Genomic DNA, 23,210 nt, shown 5'->3' with positions numbered 1-23,210 from the left:
CAATGCTTTGTGCTGTGAAGCAGCTGTGGCCAGTCACATGGAAACTGGCCTTTTTTCCTGCAGTATCCTGCAAAATTCTCATATCCGGCAAAATTCCCAAATGCAGAGTGAGATGGGAACAACTCAGGGTCTGCCACAGAAGGCTCAGGTTGGTGGTCTGGGGCAGATCTCAGAATACACTCCTGGTTTGTTTGAACTTGCAAAGGATCAGCTCTTCCAAGGAAGTGACTCTGCTCTAACTCTGTGCTTACATAGATGAAGGGACAGTCATTAAGGGTGTGCCCAGGCTGCTGGAAGCACACATGGCTTCACCCAGCTGATTAGAGCCACAGATATCCCTGATGGCAGCACATTGCTGCAAAAAGCAAAAAGTTCCTCCCCCAGAGGGTGGTTGGGCACTGAACAGGCTCCCCAGGGCAGTGCTCACAGCCCCAAGACTGCCAGAGCTCAAGGAACATTAGGACAGCGCTCTCAGGGACAGGGTGGGATTGTTGGGGTGTCTGTGCAGGGCCAGGAGTTGGACTGTAGACCTAACTCAGGATATTCTATGATTCTGTGACTCAAAAGTGCAACAGCCACCTGAGAGCCCCACGGCACATGGGAGAGGCTCAGACTGCTCCCAGGGGAAAACACATCTTTACCACTAAGACACAAATCATTTCTCAGGGGGAAAAAACCCCACCATTATTTCATATCAGCTGAAAAATCTGCAGCTTTTCTACATGAAAACTGATAAGGTAACCTTTTACACTTATTTCCCCTTTAATAAACTAAAAATGTCCTATCAGGAAGATCATGAAGATAAAGGAATTCCTAATAAAAGAGAACTCCCACTTAACCTCTGCATAATGAGTTTGCATATCCTGCCAGTCATCTGGGCTTGTTTACCCTCCCAGTGTGATAACAAACCAAACCCAAACAGCATATTTGTTTCCAAATGACAGCACCCCAGCACCAAGAGTCACCTGTTACAGCAGCACATGACAAAGCCAGGTATGTCAACGGGACTGAGCAACCGGATTTTTCACAGCTGTTGAAAGAGCTGCAGGTCCCACTGAGCCAGTGCAGTTTGAGAACTGCATTTTCTGGATGTCTGGGAAGACCTTAGCCCTGGCTGAAGATTTTTGGAGTTATTTCAGAGTTATTGAGCTACAGCTGGGGAGTGATGTATATCCCCCATGTCCTCATGAAGCTTCCTGCAAAAACTGATCATTTCAGTATCAGGCTTTATCAAAAATTGAATGGGACAAAAGGATAAAAAAATAGGAGAGAAAACAAAAATGTTGATGCTCAGTGATTTTGGCTACTTAATATCTATATGTAAAACATTCCTTTTTTTTAGGGTTCTATTCTTTGTGTCTCATCACAGTGCAAGGAAAACTTCTGCTCTATGGGCAAATGGAATTTTTCTGTGGAATCCAGAGGTTTTCACTGCAGGGACCTGAAGTTTTAGATCAAGGACAAGTCAGAGCAACAACAAGAGCATTATCAAGTCATCATCAAGCTTGCAGAAGATGCAACAGTTCAGATTTTGATTGTAACAGATGATATGATTAATTGCACTATTTATTCTCATCTTCCTTTTAAATTTATTCAGGGGAAAAATATTTTCAGTTGCTTCAAATGACATCAATTGCTGAAAAAACAACATAACGAAGAGGAAATAGCTGTGTCAGAAACTCTAGTGACTGAACAAGGAATCTGCCTACCTTGTCTTCAGAATCACTTTTGGCTTCAGCTTTGCTTGGGGAGACCTTAAAAGTATTTGAGAAAAAACAGTCACTCCACTCAGTCTTTCAAAAGATCTAAAAGATCATACGTTTGAAATCAGCAGGTTTTTCTAGCACAAAGGTGAAAGTATAAATTTTCCTACATGAGGGGAAGCAATACCTGTAAACATTTCTTGACAACAACTTAAAGTCAATGGCTAAAATGAAAAATGCCTGGATCGAACATTTACTATTCATGTTTACGCATCAATTCATAAAAATGAACTTAGAGATGTTACAAAAATAAATTTCTTCATGCAGAAGGTGTTTAAGGCAGGTAAATACTTCCAGGTCTACAAGCATCTCTGCAGAAGTAAAGGTTTTCAGAGCAGGTGCCCATCATTTGGTCACAACTGCACTGTCCTCACACACCTCTCACTTCATCCCTCCCCAGTGCCCGTGACAGCAAACACACTCAGCTCATGTTCACACGGGATTTTTAGGAGCAATTTAAAGCTTAAAGAGATGGAAAGGAAAGGTAAAGTCTCACCAGTGTTTTGAGGAAGCTCATGACGGAGTTGTCTCCTGCAGCAGCTGCCTGGGGGCTGTCCTGCTTTACCTCTGCCTTCTCAGCTTGAGCAGCACTGGGACTGGTGACACCTGCAGAGTCCTCCCGTAGGTCCTTTTGGTTGCAGTCATCTATCTCCTAAAAAAAAAAAGGGGGCAGAGATTCCTCAGTCCTGGCTTGCCTGATTTCCCAGTGGAATGCAAAAGTAACTTTTGTGACTTGCATTCTGTTGCTCAGAGAGTCACAACCCTAATTCCAACCATACTTCCCCAGCCTACATGTTCAGAACAATTGAGCATTTATACATCTCTTTCCCCTCTTTTCTAATATATTCAGCATTGGCTCTTGGTTGGGGGAACATTGTTCTCAGCTACCAAGTACAACAAACACAAATCATCACACACAGCATCCTAAACACCACTCTTCTCTTTTCAAGGCTGAACTTGTGAAGAATGAAAATAAAAGCTGAGATTTTGGCCTTTGACAGCTCAGTGTCTGATTGTACCATACAAAGATTGCTTCTGATACTCTATTCTGCCATTCCAGGAATAATTATTATCTAGCAAACACAAACATGACACAGATTAAAAGAAGGAAAAAGGCAACAACCCAAAGCGATTCTACTGAGCCAGATGGAGCTGCCTCCTCTCTTCATGGAATTAGAGTTCCCAGAGCCCAAAAAGAGTTTTCCAGTGCTCAAGCACTCATAAGTATGCAATATTAAGTCACTCAGTTTCTGTTTAAACACCTAAACAAGGGTCATGGCTATTTTTTGGCACCCTTTCACTTTCAATTTGCCTGCTATTCTGACCACCTTTGCCTTGAGCCTGCACAGGTAAATTCAACACAAGTGCTGTCATGAGAGAGTGGCTTGAGACAAGTCCTCACGGCCCATTCAGCACCTCCTTTTTTAAATATTTACTAGTACTACACCTGGCTAGTGATGTCCGAGTGTTACCAATAATCCTCCTTCCTTCCATCAGTGTATCTACACTGTAAGTGCAGGGTTGATCTGCCCATTTATAAAGTAAATTGTGCCTGGCACGATGGTGGCCTTGACTTTGGTGAGGATTTAAAACTGAGCAGACCACCCTGGCAGTTCCATAACTCTTCAGCAGAAGTTACCATCCCCAACTATTTAGTTGGCAGTACCCAAGTATCCATTGGGTCACTAAGAAGGGATCTGGTCACTAAGAAAGAATGACTAGAGAAGCAGTTGTAGGAAACCTGATTACTCCACAGGAGAAATCAGGACAAGAAATACAGATGAGCCTGTCTAGGTGTCTCCAGTAAACAGCATCTTCCTGGAGGTCTAAGGGACAGCAAGGTTTTTATCCCTAACCTACCCATTACAGTTCAGTGCTTTTTTTGGTGTGAAAAGTTGAAAAAAAAAAAAAAATTGTTCTCTGGAACTTTTCCCTCTGCTAGGCAATTAAACATCCCACAGTATTTGCATGACATTTGCAGAGGACATAGCTTTCTCCAGGTCACTAGTGGAAGGAGTTGACTAAAGATGCATAAATGGTTTAAAACTTCAGAGGGATAAACTGACAGGGATAGGCTGAGCATGGAGTGATCAGTCTCCACACAGCATTTAGGGAGTTAAATACACAAGGCTTCAAATGCAAGTACAGATTTCTGTTTAATTCTCCACCCACCATTTTCCAAGTTTACCCAGGAAGAATCACAGCACAGTGGTTGAGTGCCTCAAATATTCAGAAGTTTCTGACAAGGGCCTAACACACCACTTTGTCCAGCTGCCAGTTCCAGGCCAGAGTGGCTCCAGGAACAATCTGTGCTGTGCAGAACATGCGTGGCCAGGGCTGCCCCACAGCCAGGGATGGCATCTAAAGAGCTCCTGTGACAAATGCTGGCTCCCTTTCAGATGTTAAAGGGCCAACAGAGCCATGAGGCAAGAGATCAGAGGAGCAGGAGGCACAAGATATGTTGCTAAACAAAACCAGCTTCACAGCTGAGGGACTTGATGCCATCAAGCTCTTTCCTACTTGATGCTATCGAGAATAATAAACAAAATAGATATTTTTTTTTTATTACAGCACAAGCCCAAGCCCTGATGTTGGGCTGCACTTTAGGAGGAAGAGAACTTTGCTGCACTCAGCTGTTTCCAGCAGCAGATACCAGCTGGGGCAGCTTCAGAGGTGCCAGGTACCACCTCTGGCAGCACTGGCTATCCCAGGAAACCTCCCTGGAAAGCCATTGCAGACACTGCAGAGCTTGAAGTACAGCACTATCCAAAAATCCCTGAACTCCAACTTCAGAGCACAAATGTGCCCCATAACCCACCACTGCACGAGTATCCTCACTCCAGGATTCCCAGTCCGAGGCTGCCCTTAATTACCAAGATACAACTGAAATACAGGCTTTGACAGATGCTGTGATCCATCTTGTGCTCCCATGGGAATACTGCTGCAGGAAGGAGCACAGACTCGGGCCATCAGCATATAAATCAGGGAGAGATAATGCACAGTCCTACATTATCACGTTTTCAGAGCCACAAAATCACCACAAAAGCCTCTGCAGCAGCTCCCTGTGCAAAGCCCTGGGGGCAAATAATGAGAGAAAGTCTAGGAATAACAGAAGGTCAGTATTAGGAGTTAACAGATCCTATGTAAATGTTCAATTCATTTCTCTGAGGAGCCAAATTTAGGGGTAATAAACACCTTAAATACTTATACTGTAGTTTCAGTTCAGTCATCAGAAAAAAAACATATCAAAAGAATGTATTCCTGCCAGCACTTTTGTTTGCATGAATCATGGCTCAGTGAAACATTTCAGGCATATAATTTATCTTTTCTTTGGCTTACATAGTAAATGCTTCATGAATTCATGAATTCTGTCCTTGTTTTAATTATGCTGTGTTCTGAATGTAGTTTTGTAGACCACAAAAATAAAGAGTGGTTCACCAAACACAGAATGTTTGTGCAGCTCTTAAGCTACAACTGTGGAGCCTCTCACTTACTTACCAGCAATGCTGTTTGTTTTGTGTTGGCACTCAATTCAGGGAAACTTTGCTTTGCTTTTAGCTTTTACAGATACTACAAGTCATAATCCTCAGAAAAAAAAAAAACAAGAAAAAAAAAAAGGAAAAAAGGAATTGTTGGCAGCAATATCTGGATTTTTAATATGATTATTTGGTAACAGTTTGTAGTTACTACAGTAACAGTAATTAAATTAGACTTGGTCATTCTCCCATCCTACACAAGAACTAGAAACTTTAGGGGGAACAGAAGGCAACTGTGCTGCAAGGCAGAGCCATGGCCTTTGTTTTAGAAATGGACTTAAATTTGGCAACATATTGGAGTGTTTAGTTGATATATTTTTCCCAAAAAGGTCCTTAACTCCTCTCTGCCCCCAGCGTATTTTCCTTTTCATGTTGGAAGAATTAAATACAAAATTATAGTCCAGAAATTCAAGGGTAAGGCTAAAATTTCACTCACCTGTGATACAGTTCTGTCACTTACACTGAGTGACTTGAACCCTGATTTTGTGAGTGCTCAAGGCTTTCCATGGTACAGATTTAGGCACACACAGAAGATGTCCAGGCACTTTTGTTACCCAGCAGACCTGTCCTCAAGCAGGTCCCCAAAAAGCTGTTGTGTGATCCTGAAACACTCAGACACCAAACATCACCAACATCTCAGGAGTGCCTGGGGTGTCCAGATTATTCCCATTAGTGAGATCCAGGATGTGGGTAGGTAAAAGACAACTTGAAGACAACTCCAAATCAGTAAGAATTAGTAAGAAATACGGGCAGTGCTGATATAACAAAGCTTGATCTGAATGAACAGTGCTTCCAGGAACTGTTAGAACTGGTAGAATAAGATTCACATTATCTTGTCCTGTCCCCTGATGGCTGCTCATACAGCACTGGTTTACTTGGGCTTTCAGCATGACTATTTGCTCCCACCAAGTGTTTAACTCTGACTTCTGGTTAAAACTCCTCCAGATTGTTATTCCGTTAGAGTTTCACACTGTGTTACTTCAGCAGCACCAATTGTGACCTTTCACACCCCACAGCGTGAAAGTAGTGTCACTGCAATGACAGCAAACCAGGAAATAGGAATTTTGGTTGTAAAAGTAACAATTCCTGCAAGCCACAAGGAAAAGTTATTGTGTGCGTTAGTCAAAAAAATCTTCAGGAATTTACAGTGTTGAAAGGCTTCCTTCTCATAGGCTACACATAGAAGTGCCAGTGTGCACTGAACAGATTATTCATTCTGAATTATCCCCCCTGTTCTGTTTAGGTAGTGAATGACTTTATATTCTCCTTGGTGGAGACTATGGATTCTTTAAAAAAATGCCCCTGTAGCTGTCTGAAACACTAGTGATGGGGCCACTTTAGAAGGCCACTGGTCATAAATGCAAATGTTTTGTCTTACAAACGAAGGTTCAGAAAAACATTAAAAATTTTAAGTTCACACAAGAAATGTGATTTCAAATTTGAGAAGGTCTAGGATACAGAAGACAAGGTAGAGGATCAAAGAGACTTTTGGGGACAACCTGCAATGTTGTCAGTGCAAGCAGTGCACTGGTGAACTGTGTTCAGCACTACTGAGAGCATTAGGGATCACACAGCAGTCTTATTTGTGAGCCTGAACTAGGCCAATAAAACCAGTTGTTATGAAACTCCAGTCCCTCACATTGGATAGGATTTGAATTAGATCAATAATTAGTGTATTCCACCTCTCCAGCAGAACTAGTAAAAGTTTTGCCATTTATCCCCATCCAAGGGATGGACTTATTCAGAAGTTAATCACCTGAAAATTAATTCTACAGTATCTTTGCTGATATCAGACTTTGCAGGAAGTGTAAAATCTAAACAGATACTTGTTTTCAGTTCCTTTGACTAATGTGCTCTCACAGTTAGTTTCTTATATCACATTCTCATCCTGTAAAATCAATTCTAATGGACCAGATTTCCTTGGTTAAAAAAAAAAAAATCACAATAGCCAGGAGTAAAAAAAATTGCTGCTGCATAATATTGCTTATTGTAATATGTAGGATTTTCAACAAGCAGCTATTGCTCAAGAAATGGGACTATTTTTAAAATGGCACAAAACACAACAAAGAACTTCTTTAAAACCATCCAAGGCCAAACTCCAAGCTCCTAAAGCATTTAGTTTTTTGCTTTCAGGTATTCTTGCTTTCACTGGTAGCTGGCTGCTGTTCATCCTGGCTTTAGAGCGTGGACACAGACAGTTCACAGAGTACCAGGAGTTGGAAGGGACCCACAAGGATCATCGAGTCCAATTCTTAAGGACACAACAATCTTGGCCAAACCTTTCAGAGGATTAAAAATTAATTTAAATTCGAGGTCAGTGCCAGCATTTAGCCATGAGACAGATGCCAGAGCTTCACCACTTCACCACAGGTTCCTCTCCCACACCTCTCTCCAGCCACCCCTACGGGGCGTCACCTGTGGTAACACATTCACTCACAGCCATCACAGCATGAAGCTGTCCTACTCCATTAATATTCCCAATATTCATTAGTGAATGGATATTGTACAGCAGCACTTGCCTTCCCCTGTGGGACACCATTGGACGTGCTCTGTAATCCCACAGCCCTGATGCTCCCGTCAGGAACGTCCAACGCCTGCCGCTCCTCCTGGGGATCACCTCGTGCTTTACTCCTTTCCTTTCCCTTCTCCAGTTTGAAGATCCTGTCAAAGAAGGTCACTGGTTTTGGCTTTGAGGTGGCCACATCCTCTCCCTCAGGTGACACTGTGAGCTCGATGTCCTGCAGCGGTGCCCGGCTCAGGTTTTTATCGGAGCCTTCCTCCGGCACAGCTGCCCCTGGAACCTCTGCCCCCTCACTCAGGGCTTTGTTCCCACTGGGAGACACAGGGCTGACATCAAGTTTCGCCGGTCCAAGTGATGAATCCGTCGCTGGATCTTCAGTACGCCCTGGTACAGCCCACGAGAAGGCGAGCACAGAGCGGGGTTTCGCAGCTGGCCCAGCTCTCCTGGCAGCGCTCCCGAGGCTCTGCCCGCCCGCCTCGGCAGCGGGGCCCTGCTCCATTGTCTTCGGGGAAGAAACGGCCACATTATCCCGGGCAACACTCGCCTTTGCATCCACTACAAACAGAAGGATAGAACGGGAATTATCCGGCACAGCCAAGGAGTTGTACTGGGTGTGCAATTAATCACAGTGCTTTAATAAATGGGGTCTGAAACGTGGGGCCTCGGGGAGGAGCACACAGGGGGCAGCTCACCTGGGACCCTCTGCCTTCCCATGCTAAATACGAGCTTCTGCTCATCCATCACACCTGCCTGGCTGATTTTCTTTCCTGCCACTCCTCATCCAAGTCAGTGCAAATTATACCTCCTCCACACCCCCCTCTCAGCTGCCAAAGTCAGATAACAACCCACATTTTTACTGCTTAGCCCAGTGGACCTCACAGTAAAATTACATTAAAATTAGCAGTATGCAAAAAAAACCCCACTCAATAAAACTTGAGATGGTCATATACCAATATATTACACTTTCCTCTGCCAAAGCTAAAGAGGAAAAAAAGAATGGAAACCATAAGGACTGGTCCTGTTTCCTGGCTGGCCAAATTCCCCAGGGGGCTTTGCAGTCATGACTTATTTCATTCATTTTTCCAGCACTGTTCCTTGCCTTGCTGCCCACTCTTCACGGTGCAGTTTCTACTTGCACTTCTCTATAGCCTGTAGGTTATTTTAAGCCTGATTTAAATACTTATAAATCACATCCAAGCCATGCTTCTTATCCTTATGTTTCTGACTCTTTTTACCCACCAACAGTATGGATGAATCACATTTCCCCCACCAAAATTCTCACAAATCATTCCCCCTTGTGTACACACAGGGACATCACACTTTAGATGTGCAATATCTTTCACCTTAAAAGTATATTTTATAATACAAGGGCACTTTCATAATACAGCTGAGGTGAAAATCCCTAGGACCAGATTTGCACAGGAGGAGATGGTTCCTGCTTTATAGAAGACAAAAGAAAAAAGAAAAATAATCTTTCTTGTATCTCTTTTGTGGCTGGGAGACTGAATCACAGATGATGTGGTGTGAAACCCCAGTACACAAGAGGAGGCTTGTCAAGAGGTAAACCTTGCACAGCTCCCCCTCAGCTCCAGCTCCTCTTCCCTCCTTTGACTAGAATATAGATCTGACTTCCCTGTCAATCATCAGCACAGATTTCAGGGATGAATTTAGATCTACTTAATTATAACTGTGAAAACTGACAGCCTCAAAGTGACTTGCTAAATTAGAATGTGAAAATCGTCAGTTTCAATGAAAAATTGAAATTATTTCAAATTATAATTGTAATAGTCTAGTCAATATTATGCCTTTCACATTTTACTTTAAGAGAAATAAATCCCAGATACCAACAAAACCTGACTGAAACACCTGTCTTCCACACACAGCGCAGACCTTTGGTGTTCAGCTGCATTTGTTAGTCTTTTTTAAGATCAGGCAAGCAGAGTGTTTTTAGATCACAGCTTTCAAAGCCACCTCTTAGCTTTTCACACCAAAAGTACCCCAACTTCCCGCCTCTCCCAAGGATTTTGTATAACACCACCCAAGCATCAGCAGGTACTGTACAATGTGTCTGTATGTGATACTGTCCCTCTGTGGCAGTGCCAGAAACCCTGGATACACTCTTGGTCACATCCCTGGGCAAACCCAGGAGAACAAAGCTCCAACACCCAGCCCTTCCCAGTGGTCTTAACTTGGTGACCTGCTAGAGGGTCCTGCTTCACACTTGTTGATCCTGACTAGCAGGGGGAAGAGCTTCCATAAACCCAAGAACCATGGAATGGTTTGGTTTGGAAGGGACCTTAGAGATAATCTCATTCCACCCCCAGCCATGGGCAGGGACACCTTCCACTAGCCCAGGTTGCTCCAAGCCCTGTCCAACCTGGCCTGGAACACTTCCAGGGATGGGGCAGCCACAGCTTCTCTGTGCAACCTGTGCCAGGGCCTCCCCACCCTCACAGGGAACAATTTCTTCCTAATATCCAATCCAACCCTACTATCTCAGTTTGAAGCCATTCCCCCTTGTCCTGTCCCTCCAGGTCCTTGTAAATAGTCTCTCTCCATCTTTCCTGGAGCTCCTTCAGGTACTGGAAGGCCACAGTTAGGTCACCCCAAAGCTTCTCCTCTCCAGGCTGATCAGTCCCAATTCTCTCAGCCTTTCCTCCCAGCAGAGCTGCTCCAGCCCTCTGGTCATCCTGGTGCCTCCTCTGGCCTCACTCCAACAGCTCCATGTCCTTTCTGTGCTGGGACCCCAGAGCTCGAGGCAGCTCTGCAGGAAGGGTGTGACCAGAGTGTGACAGCACAAATCTCAAAGAACTTGACCAAAATCCTTACCAGCAGTGGAGGCAACAGCTGACAGAGTCAGGGCTGTGGTGTCAGGAGTCACAGCTGCCACAAGCACCTGACAGCTGCTGGGACCTGGCTCCTGACTCCTCTACTTTCAGTATTTTTTAACATGCCATTTGCTTTCTCATTGTGTTTGAGGCTAAGGCAGAGTGACCACGGTGCCTCAGCACAACCTGTTCTGGCCAGGGACAGAGATTTTTGCTTTCTATGCTCACTGAGAAAGTTTCTTTCCCTGGATTCTCTCTGCCATTATTCATGTGAGAAAATAACTTCCATTGGCAAGAATCCTTGGCCAGCAATATTCTTCTGCAATATTTCATGAGCACCTATTTCAATGTACTGACATGCAAAGCAAAGGTACAAATTAGCAGCTACTCAACCACCTATTCAGCTACTCAGCTGGGGCCACTAAGGATCAGTTATATTTTCCTAAGCCCCCTGTAGTAATGTATGAAAAAGAACTGAAGCACTAATCCCTAATTATAGTTGGAAACTTGGGAAGGAAGCAAAAAGCAAATCCTTTCCCAGCTAAAGAAAGGAGAAACAATATCCATTGGAAAATAATTGTAATAGATCCTGAACTTCTGCTTTATGTAACAGATAACAAATGAAACACAGGAAAACTGTCTTCAGTATAAAAATAGGAGTATAAGCTCATCATTAAGCAAACCAACTAAACAAGAAGTAGCTCATGAACCTATCAAGCTCCTTTTATCTCTAATTATCATGGAAGGAATGAAAGACCTGGAAAATATCACTGGCTTGAGTTCTGCTGTGTCTCTTGTGTCAGGACAGTTCAAACTGTTTCAGGGAAAGTCTGCTCAGGCACAGGCAAAGCAGATCCCACCACCAGTGAGGAGACAGTGCTGTGCTGGGCTGCACAGAGGAGTCTCACTCATGCCCCAGTCACAGCAAACTGCAAGAGAAAAGCTTTGAACAGCAGTATTTGGATGAAAAGTGCATGATATTCTTGTTTTTAAAGAGACAGAAGTGCCATTCTTTCAAAAAATTATTTCCCACTCCAGAGGTAGAATTAGGAAGAGAAGAAAAACCTCCCAGATTTTAGGCCAGGTCTGCAAGTAGATCAAAGCAGCTCTTTCTGAATGAGATTAAAAGCTGCTCTGAAATGAAAATCAATACACAATTTACAGCACTGCTGTGAGTCTGCATTTCCTGCTACAACTGCACAGGCATTTTCCTTTCAAGTGTTTAACAAAAGACAGTCACACTGCAGAAGATTTGTCTTGCTTTTCCCTTCACTTCATCAGGATATGCTAAAAAGGAAACACCAAGATTACACAAATCCCCTCTTCTGGAGGTTCACAAGGATATTTTTTCTGAAATTTGGTAGATTAGACCAACATTTTCCCCTCGATTTGAGAAAAACTGCACAGAGTAATGGTTTGTGCAATGTTAAAGAATCATGGAATGGTTTGGAAGGGATATTAAAGGGCATCTCGTTCCACCCCCTGCCATGGGCAGGGACACCTTCCACTAGCCCAGGTTGCTCCAAGCTCTGTCCAACCTGGCCTTGGACACTTCCAGGGATGGGGCAGCCACAGCTTCTCTGGGCAACCTGTGCCAGGGCCTCCCCACCCTCAGAGCCAAGAATTCCTTCCCAATATCCCACCTAACCCTACTCTCTGTCAGTCTGAAGTCATTCCCTCTTGTCCTGTCACTCCAGGCCCCTGTAAACATTCTCTCTTCATCTTTCCAGCCATCAGCACCTGAACATGCCATATAATAAATCCTAGGAGAAACACTTGCTAATGCTGTTGCTTTTGACAATAGAAAGAGTCAGGTCTCTTTGGAAGTTAAACAGAGCCAACCATAAGCTACGAATAAGTTCTTAGTATCTTGGACTATTTTGAATACAATCCAGTTACAAAGAGATATTTTGCTCAGCAATGGAATTATAGTAACAGGGCATTTTTTTCTTCCCTGGAGTTCAGCTAATCATGGGGAAAATAGATTGTAATGGCCCTGAAGGAACCAGCAAGGGCTGCAAGGCAACATTTGGCACCAACAATTCCATCAGTGTAGGCCAGCACAATGGGCTATAACAGCCCTGAATGAATTACTGCACAAACACTAGGCTTAAAAATCGAAATACCCAGCAACAATGAGCGAATTTTTACATTTATATTTCTCATAGATTTTTATAGATATTTGGTAGGCTCATATTTCCTTCTGTTATTTAGCATTGAACAGCATCATAATGCTACAGCAGATGTAGAATTTCCATATCTCCAAGTATACTTTGTGTTGACATAAAAGACCTCAAAAACCATTGTGACAAGGCTAAAATGACTGATTTTTCAGGTGCACTATAGAAGTGTAAAATGAGACATTTCCTCCCTTTCTTAAAGAAAGAACATACTAATATTCTTTTGCAGTCTTGCTCCACTGTTCCATGCAAAAAAGTTGACAGCACATTTATACTCCAAAAATAATTTTGTTTTACTAAGTTAACTGCCATCGTTATTTACCTAACAGATTTACTGAAATTAATGGAAATTGGGGCAGAGAAGCCAGCAGCAAGAATAATGATGATCATTCTTTGAAAAAATACCTAAAAGGCAACGTGTTTCAGGCCTTACAGGCACACAGGGCTCTTGCAATACATAATTTCTGTTAGATGCTGAGTAGGAGCAGAATTTGCTGAATGAGATTTATCCTCTGGGACAAAGGAGTTGCATCTTCACTAAACCTTCCTTACCTTGTAATGTTTGTAATTCCTTTGTGCTTTTTATGAGCAGGTCATTGTTTTGATCTGCGTGTAATTACCAGCCAAACACAGGCGAAGTTGTTCTCATTGTGTTCTCCTGCTCCATGTTCTGGACATCTTCCCTTTACCTGTTGCTCACCAAGTACTTATATTACTTAAAGTACTTAAAGGCCAGCACAGAACATTAGGAAAAGTCAGGATTAACTCTGGTCTCCTCGAGCCTGCAGAGCAACAAGTCCTGCAGGGGCAGTGAGGGCACTGCTGCTGTTGAAATGGCATTGTGGGGGGAGAAGGTGCATCTTCCTCCTCTGTGCAGTGTCTGCAGCCCTGACAATCAGTAGGAGCAGGAAAGGCAAGTCATGGAAAGAATCCCTGAGCCCACACAGCTGTCAGCCTGTTTGAGCAGAAGCAGCAAACGCAGGGACCCAGCCCCAGTCTGCTGCCCCAGATGTGAAGCAGATGCTGACGGGGCTCTTCCAAGTAATGTTCCTTCCTCTGGTCATGTGGAGTTAAACTCCCTGGATTCCTTTCCCATTATATTAACAGATACAGATTTCATACACTCATTTATCAGCTGTACCCCCTAATGCACAGCACATGGGCAGATCTCTGGCAATCACAGGAATGCAAATTAACAGGACAAAGAGCACAAGCCCCTAGCTAACACTTCTCATTAAATCCTTGTGCTTCAAGTGCCTTTTTTAAGCCTTTGTCTTCCCCAAAAATGCTCACTTTATGCCATAAAATACACTATACTATTTACTATATCACTTCATTTTACAAATACTCTCAATTATGTTTTCCGTAGTAATAATTTCTATCTCCAAACAGCACTTGCACTTTTATTCCACCAAGACCTTGATGATATTGCACAAACCAGTAAGATTCCAGTGGTATCTAAACAGTTAATGAATTTAACTGCTTTTTAAACATACATAAAGTTAAAATACGAGTAGTATCAACATAGGACGGTCTAATTTTTCAACTTGCTACTTAAACTGATTTAGTAATTACATTAATTAGGTAATCCATTTTAGTAAAACAATCCCATATGCTTCATTTTATGTATTAAGGGTAAAATGTACATGCATTTTTTAGGTCTTCAGACAGTGTAAATCATCTGGCTTTTATTTACTTCCCAGAACTTTGCTAGTTTACACCAGCAGAAACACTCAGATAAAGGCTTTGCTTTTCTAGTAGGAAACTGTTTAAACTGCCTTATAGTGAGATGGGATTAGGAAATCAGCCATGGAACAGAGATTCTGAGCTGTAATCAGTGCCATCTGCATATCACCAGAACAGGCTGATTATTTTTGTCTAAACTTAGATTTTTCAAGTGTGTGTAACAGGCTGAGAGGGTTCTCTTAATAATGAATAATAAAGTATTTTTCTTAGCGATGAATTATAAAGTATTTTCTTTCCTCACAGAGATTTAGGAGAATTGTTGGGTTTTATCATGTTCTGAAAGCAGGAAGAAATCCAGTGCAAAGGAAATGCTGGTAAGATGAACATGGCTGAACCTGCAGAGCTGTGAACAGGAGCATTGCTGCTCTCTGAGTGCTGCTCACAAAGGCTCCAAAGCCAACAAGGGGTGGAAAAGCGAATTAATGAGGTGCTGACAAGCAAGAAGACACACATGTCTTTGGATGAGAGCAATTGCCCGTGAATATGTGGAGATAACTTTTCAAAACTACTTGGAAACAAATTTTGAATGCTCAGGCCATGTAGTTCACCCCAGGTTTTCGAGATGTCAGCCCTGGAAGTGGGGCTTCCCTTTCCAGGGACAGCTCAGGGTCCAGCCTGCCCTGGTGTGATCCCTTGAAAACCTGTTCCCATCCCATACGACCCCCACCCACACAGGGCTGAAATGGGATGCACTCACTGAGCCCTCACCAACTATTCAGCTGCAACACTCACAGTTTGTATGCAACAGGGACACAGATTTTATTTCATTACTGTGAGGGAAAGAATAAACTACTGTGCTACACCCTGCCTTATCTAGAATTCAAACACAGGCAGCTGACACAGTTAAATGTATTTTATGAAGTTCTCACTGCTGATTTTAGCTGTTCCCTGCTCTCTTCAGGAAGGTCTGCTACCTCTACAAGGAGAGCAAGGCAGGTTTCTGTACATTAAATATTCACTAAGACCCTTTCTCACACTCAGAAAAGGGCACTGCAACTGCCAAGGCTCAGGGCCAGAGGCAACTCTGATATAACAACATCACTGCAGGTATAATACCTGCCACCTTACAGTACTTTTCCCAGCAAATCACAGTTTTAAAATGACAAACAAGACAGAAAAGGATATTCCCATACAAATTTAATTGTTGACAAAGAACTGCTTGGCATGTTTGAAGGTAAAGCAATGCAGCTACTCAAGTCACAGGACTAAAAAAAGAGAGAACAAGAGGTTTAAATGAACAAGAGGGAGTCACATTTCTATCATTTCAGTCACTGGAAATTGCTACTGAAAGGATCAGAAATATGGTTTCACATAAAAATGCAGAGGTGGTTTCTAAGGCTTTACAACTCTGTGGATGAGAACACATAGCCAGGACATGGACTTTTTTGCTCTCCCTTCCAACACATGACCTACTCTCTTTGCAGGCTGCAAAACATTCCCTTGTGTGCCCCCCAAACACAAATCCTCACTAACAGGCCATTGATCCCCTTGTACTGGTGCCACTGCTGCATTACACCCTCTGAAGAGCCCAGATCTGGGCTCCTTGCAGCAACAATTCCTCCAGGGCTTCTTGGAGACACAGGTTCCACCAGAGCCCAAGCACAGGGAGTTTATCACAAACCCTGAGCTTTGTGCAGCAGCACAGAAAGGTCCAGCACCAAACCACTCCTGCATTATGACACTTCACATTAACCAAACTCTTCACTCAATAAACCCATTTCCTGTGGGCCAGCAAATTCCTAGAACTATTAAACAGCTTCCAGAGGACTTCAGAAGTGTTTTCTTGTTTTGCTCTTTGTTATCTTGAAACTTTCAAGCTTCTGTAAAATACTGATTCACAAGAGCTCATCTTCTATGAAACTATGCCCCAATATTTATTGTTGCCCAGGGATAAACCTCTGTCTCATGGGAAAAGAAGGGCAAATGGACTTTTCCCTGTACATACCTTCACCATTCATTGCTGGAGAATGATTCTGAGCAAATACAGCAGATCCATTTTTAACAGTGTCAGGAGATTCAGAGAGAGCCTGAAAGAGCAAATAATACAATTCTTGGGACTTGTACATCACAGGGTGTAAAGACTGCAATAGGAAGTAACCAGGGAAGATGAGAGTGGGCAACTCTCCCTTACCTGGTAGCTCTTCACTGTGCAGGTATTGTCCTCCTCAGCTTCCTCTGGGACACTCAGTGTATTCCCCATAGTTCCTGTCAGGTGGAGGGAAAAACCCAAATAACCTTTTCTTCCTCATTAATATGAATTTGCTGCCTGGTTCCAATTAAGAGACAGCCAATGGGGACAGACAGGCTGTTGAGGTCCCTAAAAAGCCCCACCTGCCCCATCATCAGGCTGCACCAACCAGTCTTACCCCAAGCCCATTATCCTCAGGGCTTACAAGTGCTCACAGAAAATGGTACAAACCAACAAACTTTTCTTGTTTGTTGAGGAAAACTGGCTGCAATCACACCTGCATCATTCATTAGGGCTCAGGAGAGAGGAACGTGGAGTTAGCAGCAGAAAAACACCTAAATCTGTGAATAAATTACAACAGCTTGTATGCTTTTGTTTGGTTTTCATTTAAAAAATGCAGAAAGAAAGGAGGCAGCATGTAAAGGCATTGCCCTGTAAACTCTGAATTGCAGTCTCTTTCCTGTGTACAAGTGCACATAACCTTCTGGTTTTTTTGTTTTATTTTCCTTTCCCCATAATTTAGAATACATTTATGTGCCCCCTGAGCTGGCTGTGCTTTAGGACTGTAGATTCTTTGGGGCCAAACACTCCCTGTAATGTGGTGGAGGGGCAAAGGAATCTGAAGTCAAGAGGGAAGTTCCTATTAGACTTTGGCTCAGGATATAGATGTGTGCATACTGATCAATAAATAAACAGTGAAGAGAAAGTATTCTGAGCCACACCTTGAGACAGGAAGGTGTCCAGAGAGAGGAAGGCAGAGGACTGCAGCTGTGCTCATCCTTCTGGATGTCCTGCACAGCCCCCACGGGTACCAAGTGCCTTCTGCTTTGTTATTGCTCTGGTTTCTGCCTGCATGAGTCAGTGAAGCTGGAGAGGCATGGATGAGAACAACTCCTTTAATGAAATTAAATTTTAATCAAACAACCTGTAGCTGTTGGACAAAAGAAGGAAAACAGTAGCTTTGCTAAATGATGTTCACTCGAATTGGAATGTGCTGCTTCCAGTTACTGTTTGCTGAGCCCAAGCTCAGGGTGCAGAGGTATTTTACAGGAGTTTTATCTCCTCAGCTGATATGTCCAGTATAAATCAGAAGTTCTGATTTGTGGTGGAAAACAGCCAGAGCTTCCCTGTGGATGTACAATGGCCTCTTGTCCCTGCTCTGTAATTCTGTTTCCTAGCAACTTTAAACATTATTCTATTGGAAGAGAAGAAAACAAGATTCAAATCCTACTGCTTAGTCTTGATGATAAATTTAGTATCTGGTTGAATCTGGAGGATTTACTTTTGTTTTCCATTCACAAGGCCTGGTTTATGCCAGGAGACAAGCAAAAGATGGAATATTTGCAGGTTTGCTTCCTTTTTAACATGAACTGTCAAATCATTTTGTATCTGTGGGGAGAGAGAGAAGCAAATTCCTCTCTTTCTTTTTTATTTCAACAATGATTCGTATCTTGATTCTCAGCCACTCCAATTTCCTGTTGTTGCAGGTCTACTCACATCAAGTAAGTTATCTTTAAATGATACAGAGCAGAGATCACAGGCTCTGAGCTCTGGCAGAGCTCTAGGAAAAATTGCCCATTTTCTAAAATCAAGTTTATAATTCTCACTGAAATAAAACACACACAGTGGTCATGTGGAATTTTAGAATATTTTCACTCACCAGAACTCTCTCTCATAGAAAGCTGGATAGGTATTGGAGGCTTTATTTTTCCAAAAACTGGGTAAACTTGCTGGATTACCCTTTCAGAATATGATCCCAAAACACCAAACACAGTTTTCCACACAGATACAGAATCAAGGAATAGAGAAGCTGTGGCTGCCCCATCCCTGGAAGTGTCCAAGGCCAGGTTGAAGCAACCTTGTCCAGGGAAGGTGTCCCTGCCCATGGCAGGGGGGTAGAATGAGGTGATCTTTAAGGTCCCTTCCAACCCAACTCATTCTGTGATTCTATGATATATATATGTACATAATGCTTCTGCCCAATTTTAAGGAGAAAATGACAGGTCACTGCCACCTACAGACAAATCTGAGCATCAGCAGAAATTATAATATAAACATACAAAATGATATCAAACCAGCAGAGTTGCCAAGCAAGTAATGTCACAGCTCTTCCCTTCTGCCACCACGTCTCAAAATTGCTGCTGCAGAGACTGTTGCAGCTCATTGCACATGTGGGGCTCTAGAGCTGAGTAAATGGGAGGAAATTCTTAAATGTGAAGCCAAAGAGGTTTTCTGAAAAATAAAGGGCACTCACTATGTGTTTATGAACCAAAGAATCACAGAATATTGGGGCTGGAAAGGACCTCTGGAGATCACCCAGTCCAACCCCACTGGGAGTTGGACTCCCTGCCTGGGCAGGGTCACCCAGAGCAGGTGACACAGGGACATGTCCTGCTGGGTTTGGAATGTCTCCAGAGAGGGAGACTCCACGCCCTCCCTGGGCAGCTGTTTCAGGGCTCTACCACCTCCATGGGAAGAAGTTCTTCGTCATGCTGAGGTGGAACTTGTTGTGTTTTATTTTCTGGCCATTCCAGAAGGTGCTGAGGACTCCCAGTGTGCAGGAACCTGCCTGAGGACCAGGAGCCTGTGGAAGCTCTCAGGATGTGCCCATGAGTTTGTTCCCAGTGAGCAGACTCAGACATTGTCAAGCACTGAGCACATCTGTCCAGCTGTGAGCCCAACACCACCCTCAGGGTGCTCACTTGGCCTCTCCTATGGGTGTCTCAGTTATTAATCATATTTCTTAGCAGTTCAATCACCAGGACAGACCTATTTGTGCCCTTTGTTCTATGTTTGAGAAGCACAAAACTGGTCTCTGTAGCAAGCTGTGAGTACAGAGAAAACCTCCACCAGACCTGGGAGTCTGTGAGAGAAGATTTGACAGCATTTACAGGGACAGGACAATTTTTGATGATTGAGAGGGAAAAGAGATGATGCTGAAGTAAGAAAATTCTTCAAAATGGAGAAGAAAGCCCTTAGAAATCAAGAGGAGCGGGAGTAAGCTCATTCTCATCCTTAGGCTTCCTTTCTAGAAACAGATTTTTTCACTGAGTTTCAAGGATATTGTCCTCCTGGGGGGCTCCTTCAGGCAGGTGGAATGCAGCCCAACTGGTTTAAAAGGGAACATGAACTACCAGCCTCTACATCAGACACAGCTCTGAAACAGTTCCTTTCCCCACTTATGCTTCACTGCTTCTATTGTAATGCAGAAAACAATACAAAAGAAAAACGTATCTTAAATTTTTTGTTTGTGTTGTATGAAGCATTATGTGCCTAAGCAGAAGTTCAAGGCTTGGGAAAATTCTCTTCTTTTTTTCTCTTTCTCAAAAATCATTGTTTTGGTGCTGGCAGAGTGGTAAAAGATTTGAAAACTCTTAGAAAAAACTACAACAAAACCTGTGATCTTCTGTGTACTCTGGCTAAAGCCAGCTGAGCCTGACCTTTCTAATGTAATGGCCGAGCTGGAATATCACAATCACCTGTGTCACAGTGTCTATTAACGTCAAAAGTACAAAATTAATCCCTCACTAGAACTTGCCATATGTTGTACTTAAATGTCAGAAAGAAAGATCAACTTTCCTTCCTCTTGGAACCCAGGTGAGCACGGAGACAGGTCCCTGTCCAGGTAGGAAGGCAGAAGCTCCTGCTCTGATTCATGTGGAGCCAAGAAAGGACTGATAATAGGACAGAGTTTTAGAGAGAGTCCTTACCTTCCCTCAGTGCCGCTCTCAGTTGCTGTCCTGCAGGAACAGACACCTCAGACACGTGCTGGGTGTGATGAAACCAGGGGCCAAGTGCATCTGAGCCCTGTCAGTGGCTGGGGAGGAGGAATGGACACACAATAGACAGCAGTGAAGGGACAGGAGAAGGAAGGGTTGAGCTGACTCACCTACAGCAAACAAGAAACACCCAAGAACAACTTGAATAGCAGCCTGGCAGCTGCCTGTGCATCCAGGGCATTCAGAATCACACTCCTTAAGGCTCTAGGGGCAGTTTTTAATACAGTTCTTTCAGCCACTCTGCACTGGAGCCAAATGGGAAAAGCAAAACAGTTCAAGCATTCACACCTGGGCTTCCAGGGAGAAGGTGAACAATCCCAGCTTGCCTGGTCTTTGTATTCTCGTGTCCTTTTGCAGAAAAAGTCAGTACATTGCAAGGGAAAAGTTACAGCAGGTGCTTTAAAGCCCAGACAAGAGAAGCCAAGCAGGAAATCCCAGGATCATTCAGCAGGAGAGCACAGGCAGAGCTGCTCGAGCAGAGGAGGAAGAGCAAAAGCAAAACCCAAGGAAAGCCAAACCAGCAGCAGGAGTTACCTGGGGAGGGTGGCTGGGACACCCTCTGGGAGCTGGAGCTGGTCCAGGTGAGGTGCTGCCCACCCAGCTGTGCCCCTGGCGAGGTGCTGCTCCCCCAGAGCTGCTCCAGCTGAGGTGCTGCTCCCCCAGCCCTGCCCCTGCCCTGCTGTGCCTCCACAATCAGCCCAGGGAGTGCTCACAAACACTGGGTGCAAACACAGCGAGGGTGGAGCAGCTCCGTCCACCTTCCCAGCCTTCTCCAAGTATTTTCTGTTCTTAGCACTTTGGCCACCCAAACCTGTTCCAAGGCACACCTGGATTCGTGGCTCTGGGGCAGCCTCTCATGGACACTCTGGTATTGGGAATTGTGTGGACACCTACAAACCCCTTCCAAACCCGGACTTTCCCCACCATGGCAGACAAAAACAAGTGCTTTTGATGACATGACTGTTTGCTGTAGTCAAAGTGGTTCTTAATATCCCTCCATAATGTGCAGACTGACTAAGTGTTGATATTTTAAGCCCATTGTCACGATTTGCTGCTCCCTCAGGTGAGTCACTAAGCCCACACTCAGACTGGGGGTGTCTGGAGCGGGGAAAGACTTTTTGTTCTGAGTTTTCACACCACCTCAGTCAATAAAATTCGGTTTTGAAAAGTGGGGTTCACACAACCTGTCGTAATACCAAGAAAAAAATCCTTATTTTATAATTTGAAAGGAACACCACTGCAATCCCAGATCTTTTTCTCTATTAACTTGCTTCTGTCACCTGGATGGCACTTTTATTTCGGTGTTGCTTTATGGTTTTGAGTATAATTCTGTTATTAGCCACGATAAAGAAACAAAAACAGATCTGTAACAAGGTGATGTGCTGGCTGTGAATGGTGTCAGATGCTTCAGAGGCTGATGAAGAAACTGTAAGAGTGGAAGCAGCATCTGGTTGCATCCAACCCCTCAGCCCTGCATGCGAGGAGGAGTGAATATTCCTATTCCCTCATCTCTTCAAGCATTGGGTAAAGCATCTTGATTATTTTCCCCTTATTTTATCACCTTGGATAGTGTAAATCCCTGCCTGCTACGAGCTCAGGTGATACCCCGTGAGTTCAGTCTCATAATCCTGTCAGAGAAAGAGTCTGGTTTGGGAACAGTCTCTGGATCAGCAGCAGCAGAACTTACCTGTGGGCTGAGACGCAAATTACCAACCTCACCCATGCAGTGACACTGGACTAGTTTTCATTGCCTTTTTTCTTTTTATTTTTCCTTGGGTTTAAATATTATCATGCAGGAAATATTATCATGATGTAAATATTTAATTCCAGAAATTCTTCATTTCTTTAAGAAAAGGTCATTCAGGGTATGTTTGCACCATGTTTTGCTTTCTGTGGATGTATTTGGTCGTAAAATATCTCCAAATTCAGCCTTAAAAACTTAATGTGCTTTATAAAAAATAATTTGTATTATTATATACTTCACTTTATGGCATGTGCTGTGAATATAAGAATAAAAATACTCCTTTTCCTCAAAAAAGGCTATTCCTTGAATTGAGCCCAAACAGATGGCAGTGCTGCTGCAGGATGTTTGTACTCTTGCCTTTATTTCCCACAGAATTGTGTTTGCCATTATTCATCCAGGCATTTTTCCCCCTTCATGACTTGAATTGTGCAGGAATAATTTAGATACTTTTGAAAGAAAAGGTCACTGCCTTGCTTTGGGGGCTTAACCCAAGTGCTGAAGTGAGGGGACAGATGTCCTTTGGGTCCTACACAGGCTGTGCTGAGCGAAGCAGGGGGTGGTGGTGACACCTGTCTCAGGTGCTGTCCTCTCCCAGATCCAATCCCTGAGCCTGCAGCCAGGCAGTGGGAATACCCACAGTGTCCCAGGGGATCTTTCCACGGTATCAGGGCTATTTGTGTGCAGATCAAAGCTTCTCCCTCCTCCTCCTCGTAGCTCATCCTTCTCTGACCTGGTTTGGCAGCACTTCCAAGAGCAGAAATAACTGCAGCAAATATCAGAGGAAATGTCTCTGTGACTCCTCCAGCATCGGTGCAATTACACCCAGAGCTAATTTGCTGTGCAGTCACCAAGATGCTCCTCCTGATTACGCTGCTGTGACCTTATTAAATCAGAGACATCACAGAGAGCTTTGTGCTGATTAATT

At 43.6% G+C, this 23,210-nt stretch overlaps 1 protein-coding gene across 3 annotated transcripts in view; it reads right to left on the bottom strand.

Moving 5' to 3' along the window:
* Positions 1-16,779, bottom strand: part of BCAS1 (brain enriched myelin associated protein 1) — a 43,040-nt gene extending 26,261 nt beyond the window's left edge. For all 3 annotated transcript variants that reach the window (XM_064674178.1, XM_064674180.1, XM_064674179.1), the window contains exons 1-5: positions 16,706-16,779; positions 16,520-16,601; positions 7,819-8,375; positions 2,260-2,415; positions 1,710-1,754 (exon numbers count right to left, since the gene is read on the bottom strand). In XM_064674178.1, coding sequence (XP_064530248.1) covers positions 1,710-1,754; positions 2,260-2,415; positions 7,819-8,375; positions 16,520-16,601; positions 16,706-16,774 — 909 coding nt within the window. In that variant the 5' untranslated portion in view covers positions 16,775-16,779. The remainder of the gene's footprint in view (positions 1-1,709; positions 1,755-2,259; positions 2,416-7,818; positions 8,376-16,519; positions 16,602-16,705) is intronic.
* Between the last annotated feature and the right edge of the window lie 6,431 nt (positions 16,780-23,210).

This window comes from Pseudopipra pipra, chromosome 17, assembly GCF_036250125.1.
Source record: "Pseudopipra pipra isolate bDixPip1 chromosome 17, bDixPip1.hap1, whole genome shotgun sequence".
Classification (NCBI taxonomy): Eukaryota; Metazoa; Chordata; class Aves; order Passeriformes; family Pipridae; genus Pseudopipra; species Pseudopipra pipra.
The sequence above is the reverse complement of the archived record's forward strand: the minus strand, read 5'-3'. Positions and strand labels throughout refer to the sequence as shown.